This window comes from Equus asinus, chromosome 25 (genome assembly GCF_041296235.1).
Source record: "Equus asinus isolate D_3611 breed Donkey chromosome 25, EquAss-T2T_v2, whole genome shotgun sequence".
Taxonomy (NCBI): domain Eukaryota; kingdom Metazoa; phylum Chordata; class Mammalia; order Perissodactyla; family Equidae; genus Equus; species Equus asinus.
Window position 1 is genome coordinate 53,741,770 of NC_091814.1, and position 27,430 is coordinate 53,769,199.

At 39.0% G+C, this 27,430-nt stretch overlaps 1 protein-coding gene across 5 annotated transcripts in view; it reads right to left on the minus strand.

Annotated features, from left to right (window-relative positions):
- Positions 1-27,430, minus strand: part of POU2F1 (POU class 2 homeobox 1) — a 165,366-nt gene that overhangs the window by 55,486 nt on the left and 82,450 nt on the right. For 2 of the 5 annotated variants that reach the window (XM_044757628.2, XM_044757630.2), the window contains one exon: positions 17,890-17,955. The exons of 1 other annotated variant lie outside the window; for it this stretch is intronic. In XM_044757628.2, the coding sequence (XP_044613563.2) occupies positions 17,890-17,955 (66 nt within the window). Of the gene's footprint in view, positions 1-17,889; positions 17,956-21,159; positions 21,452-25,584; positions 25,986-27,430 lie in introns of those variants that run through there. 2 more of the 5 variants (XM_070497626.1, XM_014857614.3) reach the window with 2 other exon arrangements.

Genomic DNA, 27,430 nt, shown 5'->3' on the forward strand with positions numbered 1-27,430 from the left:
GGAGAGTCTGGAAACAGGGCCACAAATATCTTTGGACACTTGAAATGTGACAGAGATGTTACTGCAAATCAGTGAAGAAAGGATGGAGTTTTCAACAAATGGATAATTGGGTATCCATTTGGGGGAAAAAATGAAATCAGATCAATTCATATCATACAAAAAAAATAAAGAAGAAAGAAAATTTCAGGATTAAAGGCCTGAATGTGAAGTGCAAAACTATTACGTTTTTAGAAGACAACGTAAGAAAAATATCATTATAACCTTGAGAAAAAGAAGGATTTCTTTATCAAGACTCCCCTAAAATGAAAAGACATAAATTTAACTACTTTAAAATTAAAAGCTTTGTTCATCAAAGGACTTCATAAAGTGAACGAAACAAAGAAAATGTTTCCCATACATACAAACAACAAAGGACTAGTATTAAGAACACACAAAGAACTATGAATCGACAAAAGTCAACCCAATAGAAAAAAGAAATGAATAAAAATTTCACAAAAGAAGAAATGTAAATGGACCACAAACACAAGAAAATATGGTCCACCTCCTTGAAAACTAGGGAAATGCAAATTAAAACCCCAACGAGATCCAATTTGACACCCACTAAATTGATTAAAATTACAAAGTTGGTTAATACCAAGTTTTGGCAAGGCTGTGTCTTGTCTGCTGTTGGTAGCAGCATAAACCAGTACAAGTGCTTTGGAAAACTGGCTGGCAGTACTGAGTAACAGTGGAAACAGTTCAGCGATTACACTATTAAGGAGACATGCTGGAGACTTTTTCACACACATGCATCAAGAGATAAGTACAAAATTATTTACAGCAGTAATGTTTTAAATAGCAAAAGCCTAAAAATAGCCCAAATGTCTATTGATAACAGAATGGATAGAAAAATTGTGATATATTCACATAATGGGATATTATATCCAGTGAAAATGAATTATGAATGTGTGCACTAACTTGGATGAATCTCAAAAACATACTGTTAAGCAAAAGAAATCCATCACAGAATATATATATGATTCCGTTGACATAATGGAAACAGGTGAATCTAAGTAATGTATTACTTGAGGATAATAATAAATACATAGACGAAAAAAATTTGGAAAGAAAAGCAATGTGACCATCAACACTAAATCCAGGATGATGGTTATCTCTGTGGTAGAAAACTGGAACAGGACCAGGGGAGACCTACAGTGGCCTTCTGGCACATGGTAACATTCTATTTCACGGCCAGAGTTGTAGGCACATGAGTATTTAAACCATATATATATGTTTACACACAGGTTTTTACAATGATTACATTTACATTAAAATGGTAAAAGAAAAACACTGACAATGACAAAATAGGTGCAGTAAAACTTTAGGGCCACATCCAGACTGCCAAGACCAAAGGAAAATGCAGGTGGTAATGCAGCCAAGGTTGTGAGTGGGGCTCATTCCTTTAGTAGGTCTGGTAGTGGGGGCAGCATGAGAGGATGGTGGCTCAAAGGGGCAGATGGGGTGGAGGGAAAGTTTATAGGCCGATAAACCTGAGCACGCTAAAAGACTGAAAGGAAAGAGTCTATGCGGACAGAGCTCTGAAGACATAAGAACAAGAGGAGAGTAAAAGATGAGGCAGGAACCTGAAGAAAACGGGAAGAGACAGAATTAAGAGTGAGAAGTAGAGGATTATAAATGGCAAAGAAGGGACTTCTTTCTTAGTTGAAAAAGAAAAGGAGACGGTGGTGAAAACAGAAAAAAATGTAAAGCATTGAGGAGGGAGATGGTGGGGCTCAAATCAGGTAGGCAGAACTTCCTCAGTAATCAAAAACAAAAACAGCAAAACAGAAATAAGACAGAAAAGTTCTGGACAAGAGAAAAGGTTTGGGAACATGTAATGAGGAATGTGACAAAGTCAATTAGAGGAGAATCCAAGACAGCACCAGCACGCTAAGTGAAGGCCCAGCTTGGAGAGTCGAATTTACATGGAATTCAAGAACAGGGGAGTCCTCATCTCCCAGGAAGTTCTGTTTCTCTCCTTATAGCCAGCAGTCAAGGATCAAATACACAAAGGTCTCCTCTCTTAAGAATAGTTTATACTACCCAGCATTGCACAGGTTTCAAACTTTTAAACTCCTTTCAGTCACAGCTTAAATGCTACCTTCCTTTATGTTTCCTACCTCTGGAACCCAAAAGCAGTAATCTGTACCTTGTATTTACTACTGCAATAAATTTGGTACTTCTCCCTCCAACAGTTTGTGGGAGGGAGGAAAAGAGATAAAATTGAGCTACAACACAGACAACAGGGACAAACTGCAAACACACTGCTGAGTGAAAGAAGCTAGCATCTGAATGGCCCCATTTTTATAACACTTTGGAAAAGGCAAAACTGACAGTGACCATCAGAAAGAACTAATCAACACCCTTGATTTGCAAATGAGAAAAACAAAAAACACACAGCAATACTTCCACTGAAATGACATAACTGAGCTGGACAGTAACGGAGCCCAGACTGAAATTCAAAATCCCTTGACACTCCTCCCATTACTCTTTCTCCTAGACCATCCTATAACCAAAGAGCCCAATTCAACACTTATTAGCAAAGATTATTAACTAAGTGACTAACCAACAATCACAGCCAAGGTCAGGCTCAGAAAGAGATAGCAGGTGATGAGGTACAAGAAATCTAAGCCTCTGGTTTCTACTTCACAGTTTGTTACTCGTTATATTTATTTTACAATAAAATTAAAATTTTTAAATGGATCAAATTTTATAGCTCATGAGAAATATTGCCACATTAAATAAAGACAACTTTTTTTTTTTTTTAAAGATTTTATTTTTTTCTTTTTCTCCCCAAAGCCCCCCAGTACATAGTTGTATATTCTTCGTTGTGGGTCCTTCTAGTTGTGGCATGTGGGACGCTGCCTCAGCATGGTTTGATGAGCAGTGCCATGTCCACGCCCAGGATTCGAACCAACGAAACACTGGGCCACCTGCAGCGGAGCGCGCGAACTTAACCACTCGGCCACGGGGCCAGCCCCAATAAAGACAACTTTTGACCAAAAAAAGTCTCGAAATAGGGAACACATCAAAATGTTAATAGTAGATACATCAATAGTACTTTTCAAATTCTCTACCATGAGTGTTACAATTAGTGATAACAGCTTCAGTTTTTGTTCAGTTTCACTTTTCCTAAAATGAGCTTCCTTTCAGTTTATCCTTCACTGTTGTCTCTAAAGTGGTCAGTGTCCAAAGCCGTGTGTCTCTAAAGGACACTGACCTCTGCTGTTTCAGCGCTGTCCCGAAGTACGTCTGCTGGGGGAGGAGAGTCTTCTCATCTACCCTACTCCTGCTATCGTTTCTCCATAAATGAGAATGGAAATCTACGCCCTGTGAACATTAATTTTAAAATGTGTAAACGGGAGAGGAAACATACATACTAAGGAAGGACAGGAAGGGGGGAGGAAGGAGGAGTCAGAGAGAAAGCTGAAGATGACATCCTCACAACGGGATCAGCATGCAGACCCCTCCGCCATCTTCTCTATTCTGAAAGTCCTAGAGTCAACATTCAGCTGAGACTCTACTTCCTTTAGGAAAACTTTAAGGGCCAACCTAACTATAAACAATCCTTCTCAAATCTGAACTCCTGTACCACCTAGTTTTTCTTAAGTAAGGACATTTAATCCTTAAGAGATAACATTAATATTTTCCAAACAGATCAAGCCTTTGAGGCCAGAAATTAAAACTCATAATAGCATTACAGTTTGGTAATCTCGTCAGGATCTAGTTGTATCTAAAGATAACTGTGATACTTTAAACACGAAAAAAACCTTTTTTCTCTAATGTCAGTGGCCTCAGATTCTTTTCCTCAATGCAAGGAAATGGATTTGCTGCTGTGGGTCTCAGACCCAGTATCAGAATCACTCATCAAAAACCAGAACTAAATCAGAGTAAGGAAAACTGCTTGCAGAGAACTGAGTTTGCTGGAATCCTAGAAAATATTTGTAAATATTCCCTGTTTTCAACAGAGACTCAAAGATGACGTATTCTGAATGGAGACCTAAACCCTGAATACATAACAAGGCAAGAAGCCCTTTTTACTGTCAGATCTCATAAGACCCTACTAGTATGGACAGTGTCATAGCAGCTGCCTGCCCTCATTTCCACCAATTAAGAATGTGGAGAGCAAGGGAAGCCACATTAGACATACTCCACCTGTTCTGAGGCTACTTTGATTCCAATAACATTTAGCATCATTGGCTAATTAAACTGGGAATGAATCTAACTTGCAGTGTATGTGATTTCCTCTTACGAATCCAGCCCATCTGAAGCTCTATACTCCCTTTATTATCTATTCTAATTATGAACGACTACTTTGAAATAGGGACAGAGGGATTACTCAGCTGTTTCCTGTCATTAACTTCTTGACCTAACAAGACTGTCCATCTCTACAATTCAAAAAAAATGCCTCCTTTTGAATGAATGGGTTTACTTTTACAGGAAATAGCTTTTGACAAACCTTTAGTTATGCCTGTACACACAAAACTTAAGACCGAATCATCTCCTATTTGCAGTGAGACAATCCTTTTTGCTTATGTGCATTTTCTATTTTTATATAATTATTTAGGTATAAACAACAACAAAAGAGAACCAAGAAATATCATATAGAAAAAAGATCCTGCTATAAGAATAAATGCTTCATTCAACATTTATTGAGCATCGATGTGCCAGGTGTTGAGGTTATAAAGATGAAAGCAACATAGTCCTTGCTCTTCAGTGTTCTCAAACCTGTTCATTCACTCATTAAAGAAATACTTACCGAGCATCTATGTGGCAGGCATTGTTCTAGATGTAAGAGATACAACAGTGACGAAGAGAGACAGAAATCATGTCTTCACAGAGCTCACACTCTAGTGTGGGGAAATACACAATAAAAATGAAAAATACTGAATATTAGATACAAATATATGCTATGGAAAAATAAAGAGAAAAGGGGGATAGGGAGTCTGGTGGGGTGCACAGGTAAGGGCTGTGGTTTGTTTCAACAAAGGACACGCATAGGTTATGACTAGAACAGACAGAAGATTCAGGGGGAAGGGAGCAGGGAACGTCAGGGAAAACTTCCTGGAGGTGACATTTCAGTTGAATCTTAAGAGAGTGAGATGGAATTAACTGGAAACGGCTGGGTGGGGGAGGAAAATGTCAAGAACTTCTATACCAGAAGTGGAAGACACCATGTGCAAGATAAAAAATGAAATCCACAAATCCAAACTAACAATTTTAGATACTCTGTTAGGCACTTGGTTTACAAAGATAAACAAGTCATGTTCCTAGACCATAAGTTGTTCACAGTTAGGTATGGGTGACAGACAAGAAAATAATTATAATGTTAAAGACGAGTACTATAAAAAAGTTATCCACAAAAAGACAGTGGAAGGTAGAACACAAACAAGAGTAAGTTACTGTCACTGCCCGCAAGCAAAGCAAGGCACAACATGGTATTTGCTCTAAGAAAGGTACAAAGTGCTGTGAGAGCTCAAATGTGGCTAAGAAGAGGGGGAGACGAAGTTATGAAGGTGGTCTGGGGTTAGACTGAGGCCTGAACCACCAAGGTAAGCAAGTGAAAATCTAATGGTTCATATGTAAACACATTTCATTACTATCCACTGCTCATCTTATTATTACAAGACATTCTGATCATAATACAGAGCGAGATGCACAAAGACACTGTTGTAAAAAACAGAAAAGATTCAGTTTCTAATATTATTTCCTGAGGAAAAATGAGTGCAGAGTTGCTACTTCAAAAGTATATTATTCAACCCATTAGGATGGCTATAACATCCTAACAGCCGGATGGTTAAAAACAACAACAAGTGTTGGCAAGGATGAGGAGAAATTGGAAGAATTGATTGTGGAAATGTAAAACAGCTCTGCTGCTGCGGAAAAGAGTTCGGTGGTTCTTCCAAAAGTTAAACCTAGAATTACTGTATGATCCATCTATTCCACTGCTAGGGATACACCCAAAAGAACTGCAAACAGATACTCAAATCCTTGGTCATGAATGTTCACAGCAGCTCTAGTCACAACAGCCAAAAGGGGAAACCACCCAAATGCCCATCAACAGATGGCTGGAGAAACCAGCTGCGGTCTACACAGTCAGCCCTCTGCGTTAGCGCGCTCCACGTCCACGGAGTCAGTCAACCCTGGATCAAAAGGCCTACCACGGTTGTGTGTGTGCTGAGCACGCACAGACTGTCTTCTCGTCTGTATTCTGTAAACCACACAGTACAACAACCGTTTACTTAGCATTTATACTGTATTAGATATTACAAGTAAACTAGAGATGATTTAAAGCATAACACAGGAGGATGTGTGTAGGTTATATGCAAGGGTATGCCTTTTCACACAAGGGACATTAGCATCCATGGATATTTTTTTCCTGATAAAAAGTGTTTTTGAATAAACAATTGTTTAGAACAGTGCACTTTTTCAAAAAAATCACAATATGGGTGATACACAAGGCAAAATATCACAAAGGAGGTAAATAAATGACTTCAGAAGAAACACTGATATAGATAATTCTTTTTTTTTGTATTTTTTTCTCTTTATTGAGTCCATAATAGTTTACATTGATGTGAGATTTCACTTGTGCATTATTTCTTGACTGTCACCACACAAGTGCTCCCCTTCACCCCCTGTGCCCACCCCCACCCCCCTTCCCCTGGTAACCACTGGACTGTTTTCTTTGTCCATGTGTTTGTTATATTCCACATGAGTGAAATTATCTGGTGTTTGTCGTTCTCAGTCCATTCATGGATTTTAGCATCTGCAGGGGTCCTGGAACCAATCCCCCACAGGTATCTATAAATACAATAGAATATTATTCAGCCATAAAAAGGAATAAAGTACTGATAAAAGCTACACCACGGATGAGCCTCAAAAACATTATGCTAAGTGAAGGGAGCCAGACACAAAAGGTCACGTACTGTATGATTCCACTACATGAAGTACCCAGAATAGGTAATTCCCTAGAGACAGAACACAGATTGACGGTTGTCAGGGGTTAGGAGGAGGGGAAAATGGAGAACAACTGCTTAATGGGCGCAAGCCTTCCTTTTGGGTTGATGAAAACATTTTAGAACTAGATAAAAGTGGTGGTTGCACAATACTATGAACGTACTAAACGCCACTGCACTGTTCACTTTAAATGGCTAATTTTACATTACATGCATTTTACCTCAATTAAACAAAAACAAATCTGCAGCTCTAGGGCAAATCTGACAGTACAAATCTTACTATCCCATCAGTTCACCTGCCTATAGCAGCCAACCTCACCTACCTAAATGGCTACTTATACTCTGCTGTAGGGCAAGTAATGTGAGATCCACCCCTGGTGGGATTGCGTATGAAAACAAGAGTAAGAACTTCTTGAATGAGGGCCCAAGAGAGTTTTGGACCATGGAGTTTGTTGGAGCATGGAGTTTGAGAAAGCTATTTTTCATCACTCACCAGCTATATTTTGGATAATACTGTACTACATTTTAATCTGTAAAAATCATATTATATACCACTATTTCAATTAAACCTATAGAATAAAGAAAAAAAGTATATTTTTCACAGATTTCTATTTGTCAGTAAATTTAAGGCAGTCAAAGTGAAATTTACCAACAATAGCCTAAATTTCAGATGCCATACAGGAAATAATGACAACATCTGTGCCTGTCACTACATTACCTTGACAAGCAAGCACAAATTCCACATGAAATTCATGGCAAGTCAGGCAACCTTTCTTATGAGGCATAATTAACATAAATAACAGCTAAAAGATCTTCAAGGAAAACTCAGCTTCTGCTCATTATTTAATGTATGTGAGTGTGTGTAGGTGGTTTCTTCCCAGTGAGTCACCACAAAATGGGAGGAATCTGGGATAATGGAAATCTAGAAAGAGAATCACTTAAGTTATAGAAAAGGTCTATGTTACTACACAACCAAGAAGCATAATGAGAATAGATGCTATAGATCATTTACAGGATCAGTGATTATTGCATATCTGCAAACAATTTCCATTGCTTTTGCACTATATATTCTTCATTTCCTAAGTAATAGTCTATGTTCTTAATTGCTTTTATATATTACCTTGTAGATGACTACACATCGGTCATGCATAACAAGATTTCTATAAAGGTTAATGTTTGTTGAATTGTTAAGTCTATCTGGATGAAAGGTACTATTAAAACAGATTTTTATTAACTTTATTCTTAATTGTAGAAAAATGAATGACTTGTGACCTACCAGCTATTGAGACCAAGTCTTCTTCAAATAATTTAAATATGTCACATAAAGAGAATACTTTGAAGGCCAAGAAAACCAGAAAGAAAGTCCTTATTCTAAAAGTCTAATGTCATATTAACATTTTTGTTGGCAAAGAAAAATTTACCAAACATGTACTGTGCTCCACCTTTCTTCTGCCTCCTAACCTCCTTTCTCCTTCGGAACTTTGATTCCTGAATCATCCATCCTTTCATTACCACTTCCCTCCAACTCCTTAGCATATAAACATACTTCACCTTCTTTTTCATTCTTTCCTTCCCTTTATTTAATATATCATCACCATAATACTCATAATAAACACTAACAATTATTGAGCACTCACCCAATAACGTGAGTCACACAACTACTTGCTTTAATGTAAATGTCAATTCTATGCAATGGATTATTATTATCTCCACCTTACAGCTAAGAAACTGTGGCACAGAAAGCAAGCGTTTGCCCAAGGTAACATAACTAGTAAGTGAAAGAACCAGGATCTTAATCCAGGTGGTTGGTCCCAGGGCCTGAGCTCTTGACCACTATGACATACAGCCTCCATTAAAAGGAGTCACCTACATTTATCACTCCCTTTCCTCAACCATTCCCATCTCTATCCACAGCAATTTCTTTCCCTACCCTCACCTAAAACCTTTTAAAAGGTCCCTAGTTACTACTAACTGTCAAATCCAAAGGTCACCTTTTAAGCTTCCTACGTCTTTTCCTCTCTGTAGGACTTGACCACACTGAATACTAACTCCATGAACTTCACTGTCTGGTTCACTTCCGATCTCCATGGTTGCTCTTTCTTAATCTACTTTAGCACTGTCCTTGCAAATTCCTACAATGACGGAAAGTTTATATATATGTGCTATCGAATATGGTAGCCACTAACCATGTGCAGCTACTGTGAGCTAGAAGTGTGGCATACTGAATTTTTAATTTAATTTTAATAGCCCCTGTGGCCTGTGGCCACCCTGCTGGACAGTGCTGGGCTACTTCATGGGCTCTTCTTCCTATCAGCACTTTCAATGTTACAGAAGAACTTTGTCCATACTCCTATTCTCGGCTTATTCTACTCCTTTCCCAGCAGTATCCCCCTGCCAAGTACTTCCAGACCTATGTAAGCAGCCAGATTTCTTTCCTTAGGAACATATCTCTCTCTTCGATTGCTCACTTCTGCACCTGCAAGTACCACAAGGCAGCCCAAATGCAACATTTTCAGAACTGGCTGCATCACCTCATTGTCAAGCCTCCTACCCCTCAGCAGCCCTGCTCAGAGAACGGCACAGCAGCTACCTTGGTCCCAAGCCAAATGCAGGTATTCATTTTGGATTACTCCCTTTCCTTGCTTTTTGTACTCCCCCCTCAATCTCTTCTCCTCCTCCCCCAAATGCTCATTAAATCTGACCCCTAGTTTCCACTGTCAGAGCTCTAAGCCAGGATGCCAAATAACGGCTCTAATTGAAAGAGTAATGGAGTCTGGGTTTTTTTCCTTCAAGCAAGATGTAAATTATAATATGGCTGGAAAATTCTTTTATACTTGTTAGGAGAAAAAAAGTCACAAAAAAGTGACATGAGAGGAAACTGAACTGCCCTCTAAGGGAGAAGGAAGAAAATTATAGACAGTCTCATAATCTGTGCCTAAAGCAGCTCTTTAGAAACAAATCCTCTTATTAATGTTCCAAATTTCTACTGGTAATGAATAAAAATGAAATGGATACTACCTTTAAAATTCCAAATTTACTACCGGGTTTTCTCTCGGCAAAAGGATCAACTGCTCCCTCACTCATTTAACAACAGTGTAATCTTAATTCACGTTCCACTTAGAATTCTCACATGTTCACTAATTACAGCGTCCTGCCCCATACACCGCCCCCCCCCAATCCCTACAGGCACCAGTGGGCAGGGTGAGGGCACGTTTGTTAATACACAGTGGTCAGAATCTCTTCGAAGTCATATCCTGTAACCGACATCCATCAAATAAACCCTAGAGGAGGATCCACCTTTCACAGAGGTGTTTGCCTTTTGCTTCTCGACTACCAAGAACAGAGTAACAGATCCTCCACTGTGCTCCTGACACTCTCTAGAAGTGCTCCAGCCAGGTTCCATGACCTGTGGCTTTAACACTTCACCACAAAGGAGCTCCAGGAAAAATCAGTAACAGCATTTCCACCCTCGGGATTATAAGAGCACTCTGGCCAGTGCAGAATGTAGTCTACACAGTAAATTATGTAATAAATTTAAAATAATAATAATAAAAGCAATAAGAACAGTAGAAATAGCCCTTGGACAAACATAAGTTCAAAGAGAAAACAGGCCTTCGGAGGGTGAACTCTGCAATTGCTCCCCTCTGTTCTGATGAGAACTTTACGTGAGGTCTGTTCCTCAGTGAATTTCTGATGTTTCTCCTGAAGACACTGGTATTTTAACTGGAAATGTTTTCCAAAACTAGCGCTGGTTCAAGACATCAAGATTCTCCAGCTACCATGGGGAAGAGCAGGCGTCTTCCCTGGTCTTTCATGATCCTTTCTCTTCGCCTTGGAGAAAATGATGTGTGATCATGCCCTCTTACAAATATGCATAATTTCCTACTATCAGCCATGGCACTAACAAATCCCACAGAACTACTACATCACTGGTGGCAGGAATTTCTGATAGCAATACTCTTGGAATGCTACTTCATAAATGTGTATTAGGTTGCATTAATAAATTCGTTTGGCCCATTCAGTTGCCAGAAAGATCTTGAAATTATCCTGGGAAAAAAATCATCTGAATGAAAAATCAAGTGAACAAGGACAGGAGAGGGGAGCCTTACCTCTATCATAATTCCGGTGAAAAGACTCACAGATAACTGACCAAAAAACAAGGAACTAACAGGTGAGTCAGCTGCTTTAAAATAAGTTTTAATATTTAAAACAATTAAATATTATCAGAAAAAATAACACTTTACATTTAAAAATTTTAAATCTAATGTCATTTCTACCTTCATTAATTATAAAAAATAATTATAACAAGCCAATGGTAATGTAATGCCTGCACTGAAGTCTGCAGAACAAGAACACTGAGTAATTCCGAGGACGACTAAATGATGAAGGATCTAGAAGTCACACGACGTGACAGAAAGAATCTGAAGGAATTAGAGACCGTTAGTACAGACTTCTTCCTCCTACCTTAGCTTTTACTGTTTCTTCATGTTGAACGTACACTGCCTACCCAACTGCAAGGTCCAGCTTAAGCACCATCTTCTTCAAAGTCTTCCCTGATCCTCCCAGCTAGAAACAATGTCTCCCTACACTGAATTCTCATGGACTCGTGTATTCTTCTTATGAATCTTCTATTACATTTTCATACATATTTTCTCTATCAGATAAATTTCTTGAGAACAAAATCAATATTTTTTCAACTTTAGTGATCCTACTGAGTGCAGTACAGTACCTTGCACACTGGAGACAAAACATAAGGAGCACAACCCAAAGATAAGAGATGGCTCTGCTCACTTTTATAGATATGCGTGACTTTTGTCAAGTGACTAAACATCTCTGAGCCTCAATTCTCTGATCTACAAAAGGAAAATAGTGGGGCTGGTCCCGTGGTCTAGTGGTTAAGTTTGGCATGCTCTGCTTTGACGGCCCGGGTTGAGTTCCCAGGTGCAGATCTCACCACTCATCTGTGACCATGCTGTGGTGGTGACCCACATACAAAATAAGAGGAAGACTGGCACAGATGTTAGCTCAGGGCAAATCCTCCTCAGCAAAAAAAAAAAAAAAAAAAAAAAAACAGAAACAGAAAACAAAACAAAAAGGAAAATAGTGCCTCATATAGTTGTTATAAGGATCAAATGAGATAATCTATACAAAGTGTTTAATATGTCTAGTAAATAATTAACGATAACCACTACTATAATAGTATAAACTATTACTTTATAATAAACATCAAATAGGTGGAGAAGACTTAGAATAGGGCAATGACTTCCATAAGAGTTTTCATATTTTAAAAGATGAGGAAAATTATTCTGATCTGTGTTACTCCTAAGGGCAGACTTCAAAAGAATATAGATAACAGAGTTGTACAACAGAATATGATGGATCAAAAACTACTCTTCCCTGTCAGTGGACAAGCCTAGGCACAGGGCAGACGACCATTTGTCAGGCGTACTGACGAAAGAAATCTGCCCTTTGAGTAAAAGGAGCAAGGCTTTAATATTTGTCCAATATTTCTTTATATAAAAAAAAATGCTTTGGTTTTTCCTGTCAACGTTTATAAAACCTTATACAACTTCTTTACCTTTCCAACTGTCACCTATAATACAGCTAATCAGATTTAATTTAGGATAAACTACTGTGGTGGGCAGACCAACAGCCACTCAAAGATGTCCACACCCTAATCCCCAGACACTGCTTACACAGCAAAGTGGATTCTGCAGATCTGATGAAGTCAAGGGTCTCGAGATGGGAAGGTTCCCCTCGATCATCTGCAGATCCGATGAAGTCAAGGGTCTTGAGATGGGAAGGTCACCCTCGATCATCCGCAGATCCGATGAAGTCAAGGGGCTCGAGATGGGACGGTCACCCTCGATCATCCGCAGATCCGATGAGGTCAAGGGTCTCGAGATGGGAAGGTTACCCTCGATCATCTGCAGATCTGATGAAGTCAAGGGTCTCGAGATGGGAAGGTTACCCTCGACCATCTGCAGATCTGATGAAGTCAAGGGTCTCGAGATGGGAAGGTTATCCTCGATTATCTGAGTGGACCAAGAATCACAATGGTTCTTCTAAGAGAAATAGGGAAGCAGGAGAGTCAGAGAAGATGCGATGATGGAAGCAGCGGTCAGAGAGAAAGAGAGACAAATAACAAACTTGAAGCTATGATACTTCTGGCTTTGAAGATGGAGGAAGAAGCCATAAACCAAGAAATGCGGGTGGCCTACAGAAGCTAGAAAAGGAAAGGAAATGGATTCTCCACAGAGCCTCCAGAAGGGAAACAGCCCTTCCAACACCCTAATTTTAGGACTTCTGACCTCCAGAGCTATAAGATAATAAATTTGTGCTGTTTTATCCAGCAATTCACCATTAGTTACATACCCTAAAGAACTGAAAACAGGGACTCCAAGATCTTGTGCACCAATGTTCATTGTACTTTTATTCACAATAGCTAAAAGGTGGAAACAACCCAAGTGTCCATCAACAGATGAATGTATAAACAAAATGGCATATCCATACAATCGAATATTATTCAGCTATACATACTATAACACAGACGAACCCTGAAAATATGCTAAGTGAAATAAGTCAGACACAAAAGGAAAAATATTGTAGGATTCTACTTACAAAGAGTATCTAGAATAGGCAAATTCATAGAGAAAGAAAATAGATTAGAGGTTACCAAGGGCTAGGAGGAGGAAGAAATGGAGAATTATTGCTTCCCCTGGGGAAAGCATCCTTGTGCAAAAACTATGTTACAAGAACTATCATTACCACTCCCTCTTATCTAGATGGTTATTTTGTTGAGAAGATATTTTGGCAAAATTGTCTCATCTTCCATTTTTCTCACTCGTGATGCTGGACTTCTTGAGCTAGGCTACGGAAAGGTCATATAACCCCTCTGGCTAGACAAGCCACACATTTGTTTTCTTTAATCTGAGCCTGACCCTCAAAAAGCTCATTAATCCTTATTTATTTATTTTAATCAATTCCTTAAAGGTAACTATGTCAAAACTCATTCACTCTACTCAAACTACCAAATCCATTTCATTCATCTTTGAGGCAGTGTGAGATAATGAAAGGCTCATGGTCTTTGCCATCACAAATGACTAAACAGTTATGAATTTAGTCCTCTTATCTGTAAAATAGGCATAACACTATTTACCTTACAGGAGTACTTTCATAATTACGACATAAAGCATATAATAAAGTGGCTAGCTGTGCACATACTGTAAGAGTTCAACAACCGGTAAGTGCTGCCCTTATTATTACTGTTACCCCTGCCTTCCTCTCAGATGACCACCTCAACTACTTAAATAAGAAATGGGAAAAATGAAGCAATCTAATGTGAATTATTCCTTATTTTCCTTCTCCTTTCTACCTCAATTTTCTGTCATTGTTTAATCTGACCTTCTTTTCCCCAATTTTAGAAAAAGGGATATACCTTTTCCCATTTTCAAAGTTAATCCTCCATTCTGTACTTCTGATCCTGGCCCCTCTCCCTTACCTTGGTTCCGTCAATTCTTTTTCCTTTCTTCAGTCTCTTTCTCTCCAGTGGTTCCTTCCACCTGGCCTACAAGCATACTCAAATTTCCTCAAGAACTATCACTAAGGCACTTTTCTATACCTCCTCTTGAATGACCATGAGCTATCCGGAACCTGTTATCTGTGTATTGCTCTTATCTCTTAATGGACTGCTAACTCCCCTAAGACTGAGGGTATCTCATCTGTTTGCACAAGCATCTTTTAATGACACCAAGTACTATATTTTACATATAGGACAGGCACTTACTGAATAAATGAACAAACATAAACTATAGATTTCCTGTGAAGGGTTGACGAAAGTGCATTGTCAAATTTAGCTGCTCAACTTAAGTAAGTCACTCTGGCAGGAGAAAGGCAAAGAAGTAACATATCAACACAATCTTATCATTTCATTCTTCTTAAAATGTCACAAATCAAATTATTTTTTCCTGAAATGTTTAAAATTTCAGTAATCTACACCAAAGTATTCCAAATCCAGAAAATGTGAGACTTCAATTTTATTTATTCTAACATTAAGGGCTCTTTCCACTGAAAATTTTACTTGTAATTCATAAACTAGTAAAAACTAAGAACGCATATATTTTTTACATTTAAACAATCTGCAGATTTGTTATATTTTTAAATAAAAATCACTTTGTAAGCATGTAATTATCTCAATAAACTGTAATTTTATATCTAATATATAAAACACGATAATTTAATATGCAAAGTAGAACTCAATATATTTTTATATTTCTAAGCTAACAAACTGACATCAGTGGGAGGTGCTAAGAGCATAGTGACAGACCTTTAACACTTAAGAAATTGACATTCAAGGCTTCAGAAATCCTCAAGTGAATGTAAAGGTCCATGACATGAGTCACTGGTAACACTACAGAGGCAAGAGACACTGCAGTTGACACCCAGGAAGTGAGCGCCTTGCTCCAGAGTCGGGACAGCTGATCATCGCATATCTGACAGGCTTCTATGCATTACTGTATTAGCAGTCTTCTTGCGAAAAAGAAATAAAAATTTTTCTCTATTTTTAGGGAAAAGAGAAAATCAACTTGTATTGCTGGTGATGGAAGAAATCTAAGAAAGTACCAGTTCTTAGCCACAAAATTGGAGTTTTAAAGACATTACACAGTAAAATATCTAAAATGATACTGCTCACCATGATACTATGGTGGGAACGAGTTCGCCATGCATTCCATACGAAAACAGGGCAAGAAACTCATCAGACTGTTTCGGGAGGTGATGCAGCTGGAATTGCTCTTACATAGCTCTGTAAACGGTTTTAGACCTGAACATACACAAAGCATTGCTTAAATTTTCAGTTTTATTTTACCGCACTTTATGGGAGAAACCGCATGTAGGGTGTAAATTCTGATCCTGCCTTTATTTCCTGGCTGGTTTTGTGTCTCAATTTCCTATTCCTTGAGATAATAGTATCTAATTTGCAGGGTTGTCATAAGAACTCAAATTAAAATCAGGTGATACATACAGTGCTTAAGATTTTTAAAAACACGTCCTCGGGATTTTATTAAATGTAGGCGCTCAATAAAGGGTAGCTATTAAAACTTCTAACTTAGTGGTGGATTCCCAAGGAGTCTGATTTCCAATCCCTCTGTGAGTCTGTGTCTATTCCCTTAGAGAGACACGCCTCTTCTCTGAAGCTGTCCTGCAGGCACGGTGTCCTGCACTCTTGCCTGGCATCTTCACGGGATCGACTGCCCAGTCTCTCTCTGCAAACAAGTCCCATACCCATGGTAGGTGGCCAAAGCACTGGGAGAGGGACCTGAACAAAACAATGCAAGTCAGGGCCCAAACAGGGAACAGAGAAACAACAGAAAGGAGATTGTGGCCGACCATTCAGACAGAAGGGAATGCTGCCCTTCCCCCTCTCTGGGGGTACCACAGCAGTCTGCCTGGCCGGCCTCAGTTGGAGTAATTTGAGAGACATTTTAAATACAACAGGAAGCCCACAGCTCAGTTTCACATAAAGAGGCAGGTATACTTTAGAGATTAAAAGATTAACAAGTATCTCCAGGTATAGAAGAGTTTAGAGTGAAAAATACGTAGGCAGGAAGCTGCCCTACTGGTTCAACCCATCCACTTCAAATCAAAAAGTGGTGTGGTCAGGAGGGGTGGAAAACAAAGGCAGTTTCCAAGGCTGACTCTCATTCTTACCATGGCCCATAGTCGGCATTTTTAAAATGGGGTCAAAGAGGCAACCCTCCCTACAACTGAAAACCGAGTCTACCTTAGAAACTACTGCTTTCTCTTTATCCTTGCCCTTAATTCCCTTTTTACATGGTTAAGTATTTTAATTTATGCCTTTACCAGAAACTGGGGAAGTCCCTGTACCATCTCTGGCAGATGATAAAGACATAGTCACATGTCTTCTGAGCAAGGTACTGAATTAAGTGTATGAGCTGTAGAGATAATCTATCCTTACGGACTTACCTTTCTCTCTCAAGGCCTCAGTTTTCTCATTTACATGATATTAATTTTCTCCTGATAATCAGGGTTTAATCGTGTAAATTTTTTAAAAAATCACCAAATAAAAAGATGTATTAGAGGGGCTGGCCCCGTGGCCGAGTGGTTAAGTTCGCGCGCTGCGCTGCAGGCGGCCCAGTGTTTCGTTGGTTCGAATCCTGGGCGCGGACATGGCACTGCTCATCAGACCACGCTGAGGCAGCGTCCCACATACCACAACTAGAAGAACCCACAACTAAGAATATACAACTATGTACCGGGGGCTTTGGGGAGAAAAAGGAAAAAATAAAAAAAATCTTTAAAAAAAAAAAAAAAAAGATGTATTAGAAATAAGTGTGTGTTTTTAACTATCTACTGACACTATCATGACTCCAATATAATTTATATTGAATGTGATGGGGTGGATAAGATTCACTGTTTTGAGTAACACTTGTAACAAGAACTACTTTTTACTGAATGGTTACTGTGTAGCTGGCACTGTGTTTAACACGTTTCCTTTAACAGTCATAGTGATCTATGAAACATATCACCCCCATTTTACAGGTGAATAAATTAAGTCTTAAAGAGATTGGGGAAACTGCCTAAAGTCACACAGCTAGTAAGTGGCCAAATCCCTAATCCATACCCAGAACTATCTCATGCAAAGGACTATTCTCTCAACTGCTTTGTAGTTTCTCTGATAGACAGCAGCAAAAAGATGAAACAATCAGCAGAAGTTAATCTTAAGCAAATATGATGCCAGTTCCTGCAAATACTAAATTCTATTTGACGACTCAATACTCAAATTGGTCTTTATGTCCCAAATATGAGTCACAGTTAAATGGGAAGTTTCTTCTTTTGGTTCCATTAGATCTAATTCAAAAGCTGGATCTCCTACCTCTGCTGCCATCTTCACTGTCCATAGATGGTTTACTGGTTTCTGACGGACTGTTCATTCTTGAGTCTGCAATAAATCAAAGGTGAATAAGGTTTTTTAAAAATTGGGGATGCGGTTAGGGAGGCAAAATCGTGGCAAAGGAAAGGGTTAAAAATATTGACTCATGTTACAGTCCTTCAGCACAAGGAGAGACAGTGTCAATGGCAAGACATTGGAAACTGTAACGAGAGTTTATCTGGAAGAAATTCAGGGTTCCCTTAACTGTGCCGTGATCCGCAAATAGACTGTCTTTCTAAGGGACTTTAAGATTCCTCTAGAAAGATAACAGAACTCTAACCTGAAAATAACTATAATAGAGAGTCTGATACGTAAAAAAAAAAGTAAATGCTTTGTACCATGAAGCATAAAATATGTTAAAGAAACAAAGCTAAGGCGGAACCACCTCACAAAGTAGAACACCTTATTCCCAAATAAAGTTTTGTTTCCATAAGCAAAGGTATTCATTTGCTAATTATAACCTAACAATCCATCAGTAACCTTGACAATAGACTGGACAGTAACCCAACCTAACAGAATAAACAGAAAACATGTCTGAGAAAAACATCTCCATTATTGACTCCTCACCCTTGCAAACACACTAAATATGTGTGAAAGTGAGAATATGTCAAATTCACACTTCAATCATAAACCAGTAGAAGAAACTGTACCACGAGGCATAATGGATAGATCTAATAATTCCAAAACTGAATCACAATCACACTCACTTAAAAATTATACTACCTTGCTATCCCAAATGAACCTGATGTGGGTTCACTTCTTTTAGGGCTATCTGTTTAATGAAGTTTTCATGGTACAAAGTTTTCATCAATTAATATTAGGTATCCCAGAAGATTATGTAAGAGAGAAGAACAACTCTGCTTTCCTTCTGCCTCTTCAAAAGGATAAAAGCTAAACGTACATTTAATATATATCTTATTCTACTTGTATTGTAAACGCAAACTTAGCATATTTATAATCAAACAAGTTTACTATCAAGCAAGTTCTGCCTTTTCCCTCACCAGCGTGAAAACCATTTAACTATAATTATTAGTAGAGAATAAATATTTAAATTATATTTGATCTTTTGACTGAAGAGCATATTTTATCATCTGCTTAAACATTTAACTAGGAAATTGAAACAATCATCAGAAGTCTCAATCATGTTGCCCATAGTGGTATTATCTGTACTCATAAGCGATAGGCAAGAATCAGGAGCCCTTCTTCCATAAACTTCCTTTCCAGCCTGGAAGCTGTGCGTACTTTTCTAACACAGTTTTGGGACAGATGCTTGCTGCATGGGCTTAGCGGCTCTATCACATCTCTGGTCTGTTCTTCAGATGTTCAAGGGTTCAGATCCGTACGTCCGTGGTCATAAATGAGGGCAGTTCTACAACTTCCTCCCCCACTGTCCAGAAAAACTTAAACCAGTAAGCACACCATGGTTTGAAAGGAACAGGTGTGCAACTTAGTGAGAACGAGCTTTCTGAATGACTTAAGTAAAATCTCATGGAAGTCAACAAAGATCACAGCAAAGGTAATCGAATACACCATTAAGCATACACATGTTCAATGCTTCTTTCAGAATGAATTTAAAAGTGGGAAAAATGATGAACCAGTTAACATTCATAAAAAGGGTAACAGTTTTTCCACATAACATAAAAACAAAGAAGCAGGCATAATTCTTAACAAGTCATGAGCCTGACCTTGTACAATTCATATCCTAATTTCCATAACTATAAAGATTATGTCACAAGTATTCTATGTGAATCTTCTAAGGATTTTCTACTGAATTGTCAAGAGCTTCCAAGACATTTAACAAAATTACTCCACAAAAAAATATATAAAAAATAAAACAATAAAATCCTGATTAACTGTACAACTATGGGAACTAAATAATATTTACTGTTAACTGAAAATAATGGAGACATAATTTCTAACTCTAAAATATAATGTTAAAAATATTTCAAAAAGCTATTTTCCTTTTCTTTCTTGCATTCCAAATATAATAAATGCAAAGACAAAATACAAGTAATTCTTTTTTGATATTTGAAGTGTCTTCTCTCTGGGCACATCGAGCTGACTGGATAACAAGTCTAATACACAGTCGAGCTGCTCTTGGACTGAATCTTGACATTAGTTTGCTGTTTTAGCCATTCCTCCTTTTAATCGTGGTTTTACCATGCTGTACAGATACTACTACTACCTTGGGTTTAGGCCAGGACTTCTGCCTAAGAATTCAAACATTTGCAGAAACTACCATTGGCCACTGTGAAGATGATGGGGCAGCCTCAATTTTTCAAGTGGGAAAAATGATATCCAGGAAAAAAAATAATTTGCAAAGATTTTAGACACAAGGTATCAAAGTCCTGGAGATCATATCATCTGACTTTCCAGAGCACCAGAGAAACCTAGGGGTTTCAACAATTTTGCACACAGACAAAACTCAACACAAAACATGGCCACCATGAGCCATCATACCTCTAAAATTGAAGTGCCTCAATCTATTTTAAATCTTAGTCATCAAAGACAGTTTATATATTCAAGCCAGACATTCCCCTCCCAGGCTTGTTGTTCTATAGGGAAAAACCTAAAAGTAGGCTTTCCAGCACTTAAAATTGTTTTCTGAAGAAAAGAAGTTGATTTTTAAAAATAAAAAAGGCTAAGATAAGCCAAAATTTGAAAACAGTTAAGAGTTTCTAAGATCTGGAAATTGTTCAACAGTCCTATTGCAGTAACCACTGAATTACCATCTGCTTTAGTATTAATGGAAACAATTCTGCACTCTGGCTCCACCTTATTTTTCACTAAGCACTTTTGGTTTTTATATAAGTAAGACATTCACATTAGGTATGCAAAACATTTTTATTAATATGTACATATTATTCAGGTACACTTTAGACCCTGTTGCAGATTGAGTGTCTTTAGAACTACATGAAATGATCTCAATAGAAATATCCAAAAAGCAAAAACGTCCTCCATTCAAGTTGAATTCTAAATCCACACTATTTACTGAAAATACCCTCTGAACCAGAAGAGCTAGTGGAAGGGAGGGCCCTACTGCAAATTTAAGTATGCTTGTGCTTTGCAAATGCTTGCCTCCTTCCCTGCTCAATCCACCTCTCCCCCTCCCCTGAGCTGGTTGCATGTGCGATTAAGCATTTATGCATAGTCAACCCCACACACGCTATTTCCATATTAAAGCTTATAAGAAACAACTGTGCTGGTACCCACCTAGAACATAGTCACTGCAGTCCAGCATTGCTGTGAAATCTTCTAGAGGTTCAGACAGTCCAAAGCAAGGAAGAAACAGGTAGCGGTTTGGGGTGGGGGAAAGAAGGTACTATTTCTAACAAATCTACACTACGTTCTTAAGAGAACAAGGGTGGGAGGTGGAAAGTGGATTGGGGGAGAGGGAAAATACAACTTCAGTTACACCATAGCAATCTTCAACTGAATAAGGAAACTTCAGTTGCTCAGAGGAGTTTTAGTCTCTCCTACCAGCTAGGACTGACATTGTCAAGGCAACTGAAGCATGAAAAGTTCCCCTTTTTGTAATAAAATAGAAACAAAGATTGCAGCTGGCAGTTTCCATAATGAAGCTTAATCAGTATGCGCGTGATTAGGGCCTTATGCAAATCTCTCCTCGTTAGCACAGCAGCCAGCACTTTGAAGTCCACGAACAATTCATTTACAGAATACACTGAAAGCACTCCCTGCATAATTTAAATCATTGCATAAATATTTATCAGTCTATTTGCATATTAATTGGCAGTGCATGAAGGGAAAAATTATCTCCTGAGTGCCAGCATAATAATTAGGAGGATAAAATGAGATTTCTTCCAATGGCCTGGCTTCTTGGACCTAACTTGAGATAGTACCGGGGGAGAAGGGAGGGACAGGAGAAGAGTTCTGTTAAAATGCCACTGAAATGACACGTACAAATTAGAAACAACTCTACAGACTTAAGCACCTTTAATCTTATTCCTGCTGGCAACAATGACTTCAGTAATAAGAGGATTTGCAAAAAGCTTTCTACACAATCCAAATAATCCCGAGGAAACAATTAGCAAGGTAGAAGCAGAAAACAGGGCTGTCAAGATGGTGCTAGCCTACTGATAGGGAATTTTCCAAATATTAAATACTTTGTCAGAGGAAAGTCCTACTGTACAACAAGGCTACAGGATAAACCCAGAAGCAGTACAGGGTCTATAAAATTATCTGCGAGAGTATGCAAATTCATTATTTACAAATCTCTTTATCCTACCAAATTAACAGAGTAGATTAGTTGAATGCCACATATTATGCAGTATCCTTCACCCATAAAAATCAACCCAAAGGAGGAGAAAGTTTGTTACTCACAATATCAACTGTCAAAAAATAGGCCACGCAAACTATGGACTGACTTAGTATTTTCAACTAAATTTCACCTAACAGATAGGACTATATATATAAAATCCTTACTGAACAATATGTTCATCCAATTTAAAGTGAATCTACAAGGTAAAACATCAACCCACAACTTTTTAGGCATTATAATAAGACATTCTAATCATCACTGACAATTCAGGAGAAGATTTATAAAAACTCCATGAAGTAAGCATCATTTCTCCCTTTTTAAAAATAAGGAAACTGGGGCTGGCCCCATGGCCGAGTGGTTAAGTTCGTGCACTCCACTTCAGCAGCCCAGGATTTCGCCAGTTCGAATCCTGGGCGCGGACATGGCACTGCTCACCAAGCCATGCTGAGGCGGCGTCCCATAGAGCACAAGAAGGACCCACAACTAAAAACACACAACTACGTACTGGGGGGCTTTGGGGAGAAAAAGGAAAAATAAAATCTTTTAAAAAATAAAAATAAGGAAACTGAGGCACAGAGAGCTAAAGTACTTCACCCAATGTTGCACTAATAATTTGGAGTCAGGACTTAAAACCACATTTTGCTGACATAAAAATCTAAGCCCTTGGCTATTATACATTATTTAGGGAATTGAACAAAGCAGCAGACTAAAATGGCTTGTTTTCAGTGCAGTGAGGAGACCAATAACTGGTGACAAAGATTTTGTGCTTAAAAGTCACATGTGGGGGCCGGCCTGGTGGCACAGTGGTTAAGTTCGCACGTTCTGCTTCTCGGTGACCCGGGGTTTGCAGGTTCGGATCTCGGGTGCGGACATGGCACTGCTTGGCATGCCATGCTGTGGCAGGCGTCCCACATACAAAGTAGAGGAAGATGGGCACGATGTTAGCTCAGGGCCAGGCTTCCTCAGCAAAAAGAGGAGGACTGGCAGTAGTTAGCTCAGGGCTAATCTTCCTCAAAAAAAAAAAAAGTTATGTGTGTACTGATACATAGAAGGTGTGCAAGATGGGAGGAGGGTTCTCACGGGTGTGACCCATAACAACTGCTTTTATTTAGAACTAGTCTTCAGGCATACCAAAGGGTCCAATTTTTAAAAATATGTACCTTTCCCCAACATTAAGGTTGAAATTAAACTCAACATGCCTATGAGGAAATGAAAGACATTTTTATAAGGGACCTTTAAAAAGATTTCCTTGCAAGTCAATAACTTAGCTAGGAACAGAATGAAAAACCTTTCTGAACTTTTAGATCAGCACTCGATTTAAATTGCTAGTTCTTCTCTGTTTTAAAGAATCACAAAATGCATTTGAGGAGAGGGTTTGGAGGAGAAATATAACACTGCCAGTTAGTACTTGTGAGATTTGTTTAACTTCCTTCCCTCTATGCACCTTAATTTTCTCATCTGTGAAATGATAATATCTTTTTCAACAGGTTGCTGTGAGGATAAATGTGCATGTGCTTCTCACACTAAATCATGGCCTGGAGCACGAGGCAGTTGTGCCAGGGCACACACCAAGACACAGGATAAACAGGGTACATCTTGCAAGAGCATCAATTTTATTCAATAATAATCACAACACTTTGTATGAAAACAAGTAAGAATATTATCATAGAAGACAATACAAAATTAAAACGAGGTGTTTTTTTTTTTTTTGAGGAAGATTAGTCCTGAGGTAACATCCGCCGCCAATCTTCCTCTTTTTGCTGAGGAAGACTGGCCCTGAGCTAACATCCGTGCCCATCTTCTTCTACTTTATATGTGGGATGCCCGCCACAGCGTGGCTTGATAAGTGGTGCATAGGTCTGCGCCCCGGATCCGAACCTGTGAACCCCAGGTCTCCGAAGCTGAGTGCACCAACCTAATGGCTACAGCACCGGGTCTTTAAGGTAGAACGTGTCGACTATATGAGTTACACTTGGTGGGAAAAGATGAGAAGCAATGACGAATGTGACAGAATACAGTAGGTATCAATAGTGTTCCTTTCCCTCCTCTTAAGCCTTCACAAAATTTTACATTTATTGCCTGCACTTACTATGGAGTATCTCTGCAACTCACCATGCACCTTTTCCTACCATATGCAGCAGCACCTCTAAACTACCTTTCTTACGCCAATCCAGTCTTTCATACATCAGCTCAGGATGTCCTGGAGCTACAGCCATACAATCACTGCCAACTAAGGAGTGTTTGCTGGAAGGTACCCTGCAGGGGCAGGACCTTGGCAGTGTAATAACTAGCCCCCCAACCCTAGGCCCAGAGAGTCCTACAGGACCCCGCACAGCAGGGGGCCTATAGCTCACCAACTCACATAGGCTACTATCCCCCGCCAACTACAAAATTCACCATCTTCCCTCCAGGAAGAGGGAGAGAGACAGAAGAAGAGGGCTGTCCTGAGAGGAGCGGCAGCTGTCCAGGGCTCACAGGAAGCACCCAGGCAGCTGACTCTGCCACAATGGAAGGGCAAGAAAACTCCCTTTCTGCAACTCTTGATCCAGGCACTTGGCACATTCTAGAGTGCAGGTTTAAATATTAGGTGGCTGTCTAGGCCTGTACCGATGGCCTGGGGGAGGGATGGCCACTGTGACCCCCTCAACCATGGCACAGTGAGATCTACAAGAAGGGAACAGACAGACAGCTTTTCCCACAAAGTCTCAAACGTTCACTTTGTTTGGTCCTCTGTCTGAAATATCAGATTAAAACGTAACCCAAAGAACACCCTTTTTAAAAAAGAAAACCATTTCTTGGGGGTTTGTGGGGTAGTCAGTCATTCACACTTCAGCATGAATTAATACAATTTAATTGCTGTCCTTTAACATCTGGGTTTGTGAGGTAATGGTCATTTCTACTGGGAACGTGGACAGTAAATACTCATAAATGTTGTTTAGAAGAGTTGGATTGGGGGATAGGAGTCGGGGCACAGGGCCCACACAAGGTAGAAAAAAACAGGAAATAGTAAGGTATGGAAGTACAAGAAGAAGCTGAAAGGGCAAAGTTACAATTCACATACTTCAAAATTATGCCTAAAACTGAGCCATTTCTCTAAAACAGGGGAAGAAATGCTCTTCCAGGACCCAGAATTCATGGCTAACACTATCCGTATTAGAATAATTTTTCACTCATGATCCTATGGGCTAGTGTAGGTCTCATTAGAAATGCAAGGAAGGAAAAGGACAACTGAATTACAAACTAGCTTTTTAAAACATCCCTTTTGAATGTGAGCACGCTGAGGTGGCCTGTCCTCTACCCACCTAGATCCTCGACTTCCAACCTGGCCCCACTCCATCTGGACAGCTTTTTGTACATACCCTCCTGGACTGACTGCACACAGTGCAGTGGGCGGCCATGGCTGACGACCAGCTGCTCCCCGGCACGTCCTTTCTGTCTCAGGGCGGGATTCTCATCTAACAGCTCCACCGGCTTCACCCCTAGGCAACCTCAGTCGCACACCAACAGCCTTTTCATCGTCTCCTCTTCTCAAAACCTACTCCTACTTTAGTGTCCCACTAGCTTCTTTACAGAAAACACTTAATAGCATTGCTTTAGCAAATGCTCAGTAATAAAAATACTCAGCATCTCGAGAATTGTAAAGTGTACAAAAAACTCATCCAAAAACCTATCGCCCACAGACAGCCTAAAATAATTCCGTAACGTCCCACTGCAAAGCAACATTCCAGGATGCGGACACTTCTCAGACTCGGGATGAAGTGATGGGCACTGGCAGTGCCGCTGTTCTTGAGCACTATATGTCACGTGCACACGTGTAGATATGCAAAGCGGGGATTTTAGGGCTCTAAAATTTTATTTTTTAAAATGGAATGTCTATCATTTACTAAAAGTCTAGATGCGCAAATAACCACGAAAGAACTTACTTAGTCATTTTGGCTACTAAGCACTGCCAAATAACAAGAGATCTGAAGAATACTCTTATTTCATAAAAAGTAAACCGGGGCCTGAAGAATGACTCTTAGGTCACATAGCTATTAAGTAGCAGAGAAAGGGGGGTGAGGAGGACAAAACAAGGAAGCATGAGAGGAAAACAAGTAAAATAAAATATGCCGAAACTCTTATCCCATGACACTGAGATCTGTAGTTGGCTGGTCCATCAAAAAGGTCAACTTAATATCATAAAACCATTATATACATACCTTAAACAGCTCATTTTAACGTAAACATACATTCATTCACCAATCTTTTGTTGTTGGACCAAAGCCTTTCCTTTCAGTTGGACCCACTAATTTCAGTTTCCTCTTCTTTCTTGGATAAATCATAGCCCTAATACATACTCTAGTATTTCCAGTTTCAATTCTTCAGCTTTGTTTTTCAAGCTTTTCACATTTTACATTGGATATACATGTATGGAATGAACATAAAAAAGAAAGGGAAGTGTCATGAACAACGCTCCTTCCTAGGTGTAATGCACTCTATGTTCTAACATATTTCTTTCTTTTTGATTCCTGATTTCAACCTACTAAATTGACTTCATGACCCACAGATTGAAAAACTGCTTTAAAAGTAAGGCAAGAACTTTTCAAAGACACATGAAGCAATGTGAGTGCAGAATACTTCTTTTTTCTTTTAGAACAATTTATCCCTAATATTTTATAGCTCTCTTGTTTAAGTCTAATTCAACAGCATTTTTCAGTAATTACTCTTTATCAAATCTTTTCAAAGCATTCAACTTAAATGATCACAGAAATATCACTCTTTCTTTTCTTTTCCTTGGTTTATATAATAATTATCTAAATGGTGTAATTAAAATAAGTCGTACAACCAGCATGAACAGCTTGAGAGCACAAACAAATAAATGACTCTTGATAACCACACAACTCCACTGGTAGAAGCAGACACACACAGACGCACTAAGGAGCGAGCATTCAGCACGCTGTAAGTCATCAGACAGCGTGTTTCAAGCAGGAATCCTTGAGAAGTCAATTAATCTAATCAGTTAAGTGTTGGTGCATAGAGAAAGCTACAGGACCAGAAAGCAGCTGGTGTTAAATGGCACATGCTTCTGGTGTCTTCCTTAAACTGCGCTATCTTACATTTCTACAGGCCTGTACATAGCTCAGCCACTGCTCAATCTGACACTTCAGCATCTTTTAGTAAACATACCATCATCACAAAATCCAATTCTGAATTTCTGTTGTAAAA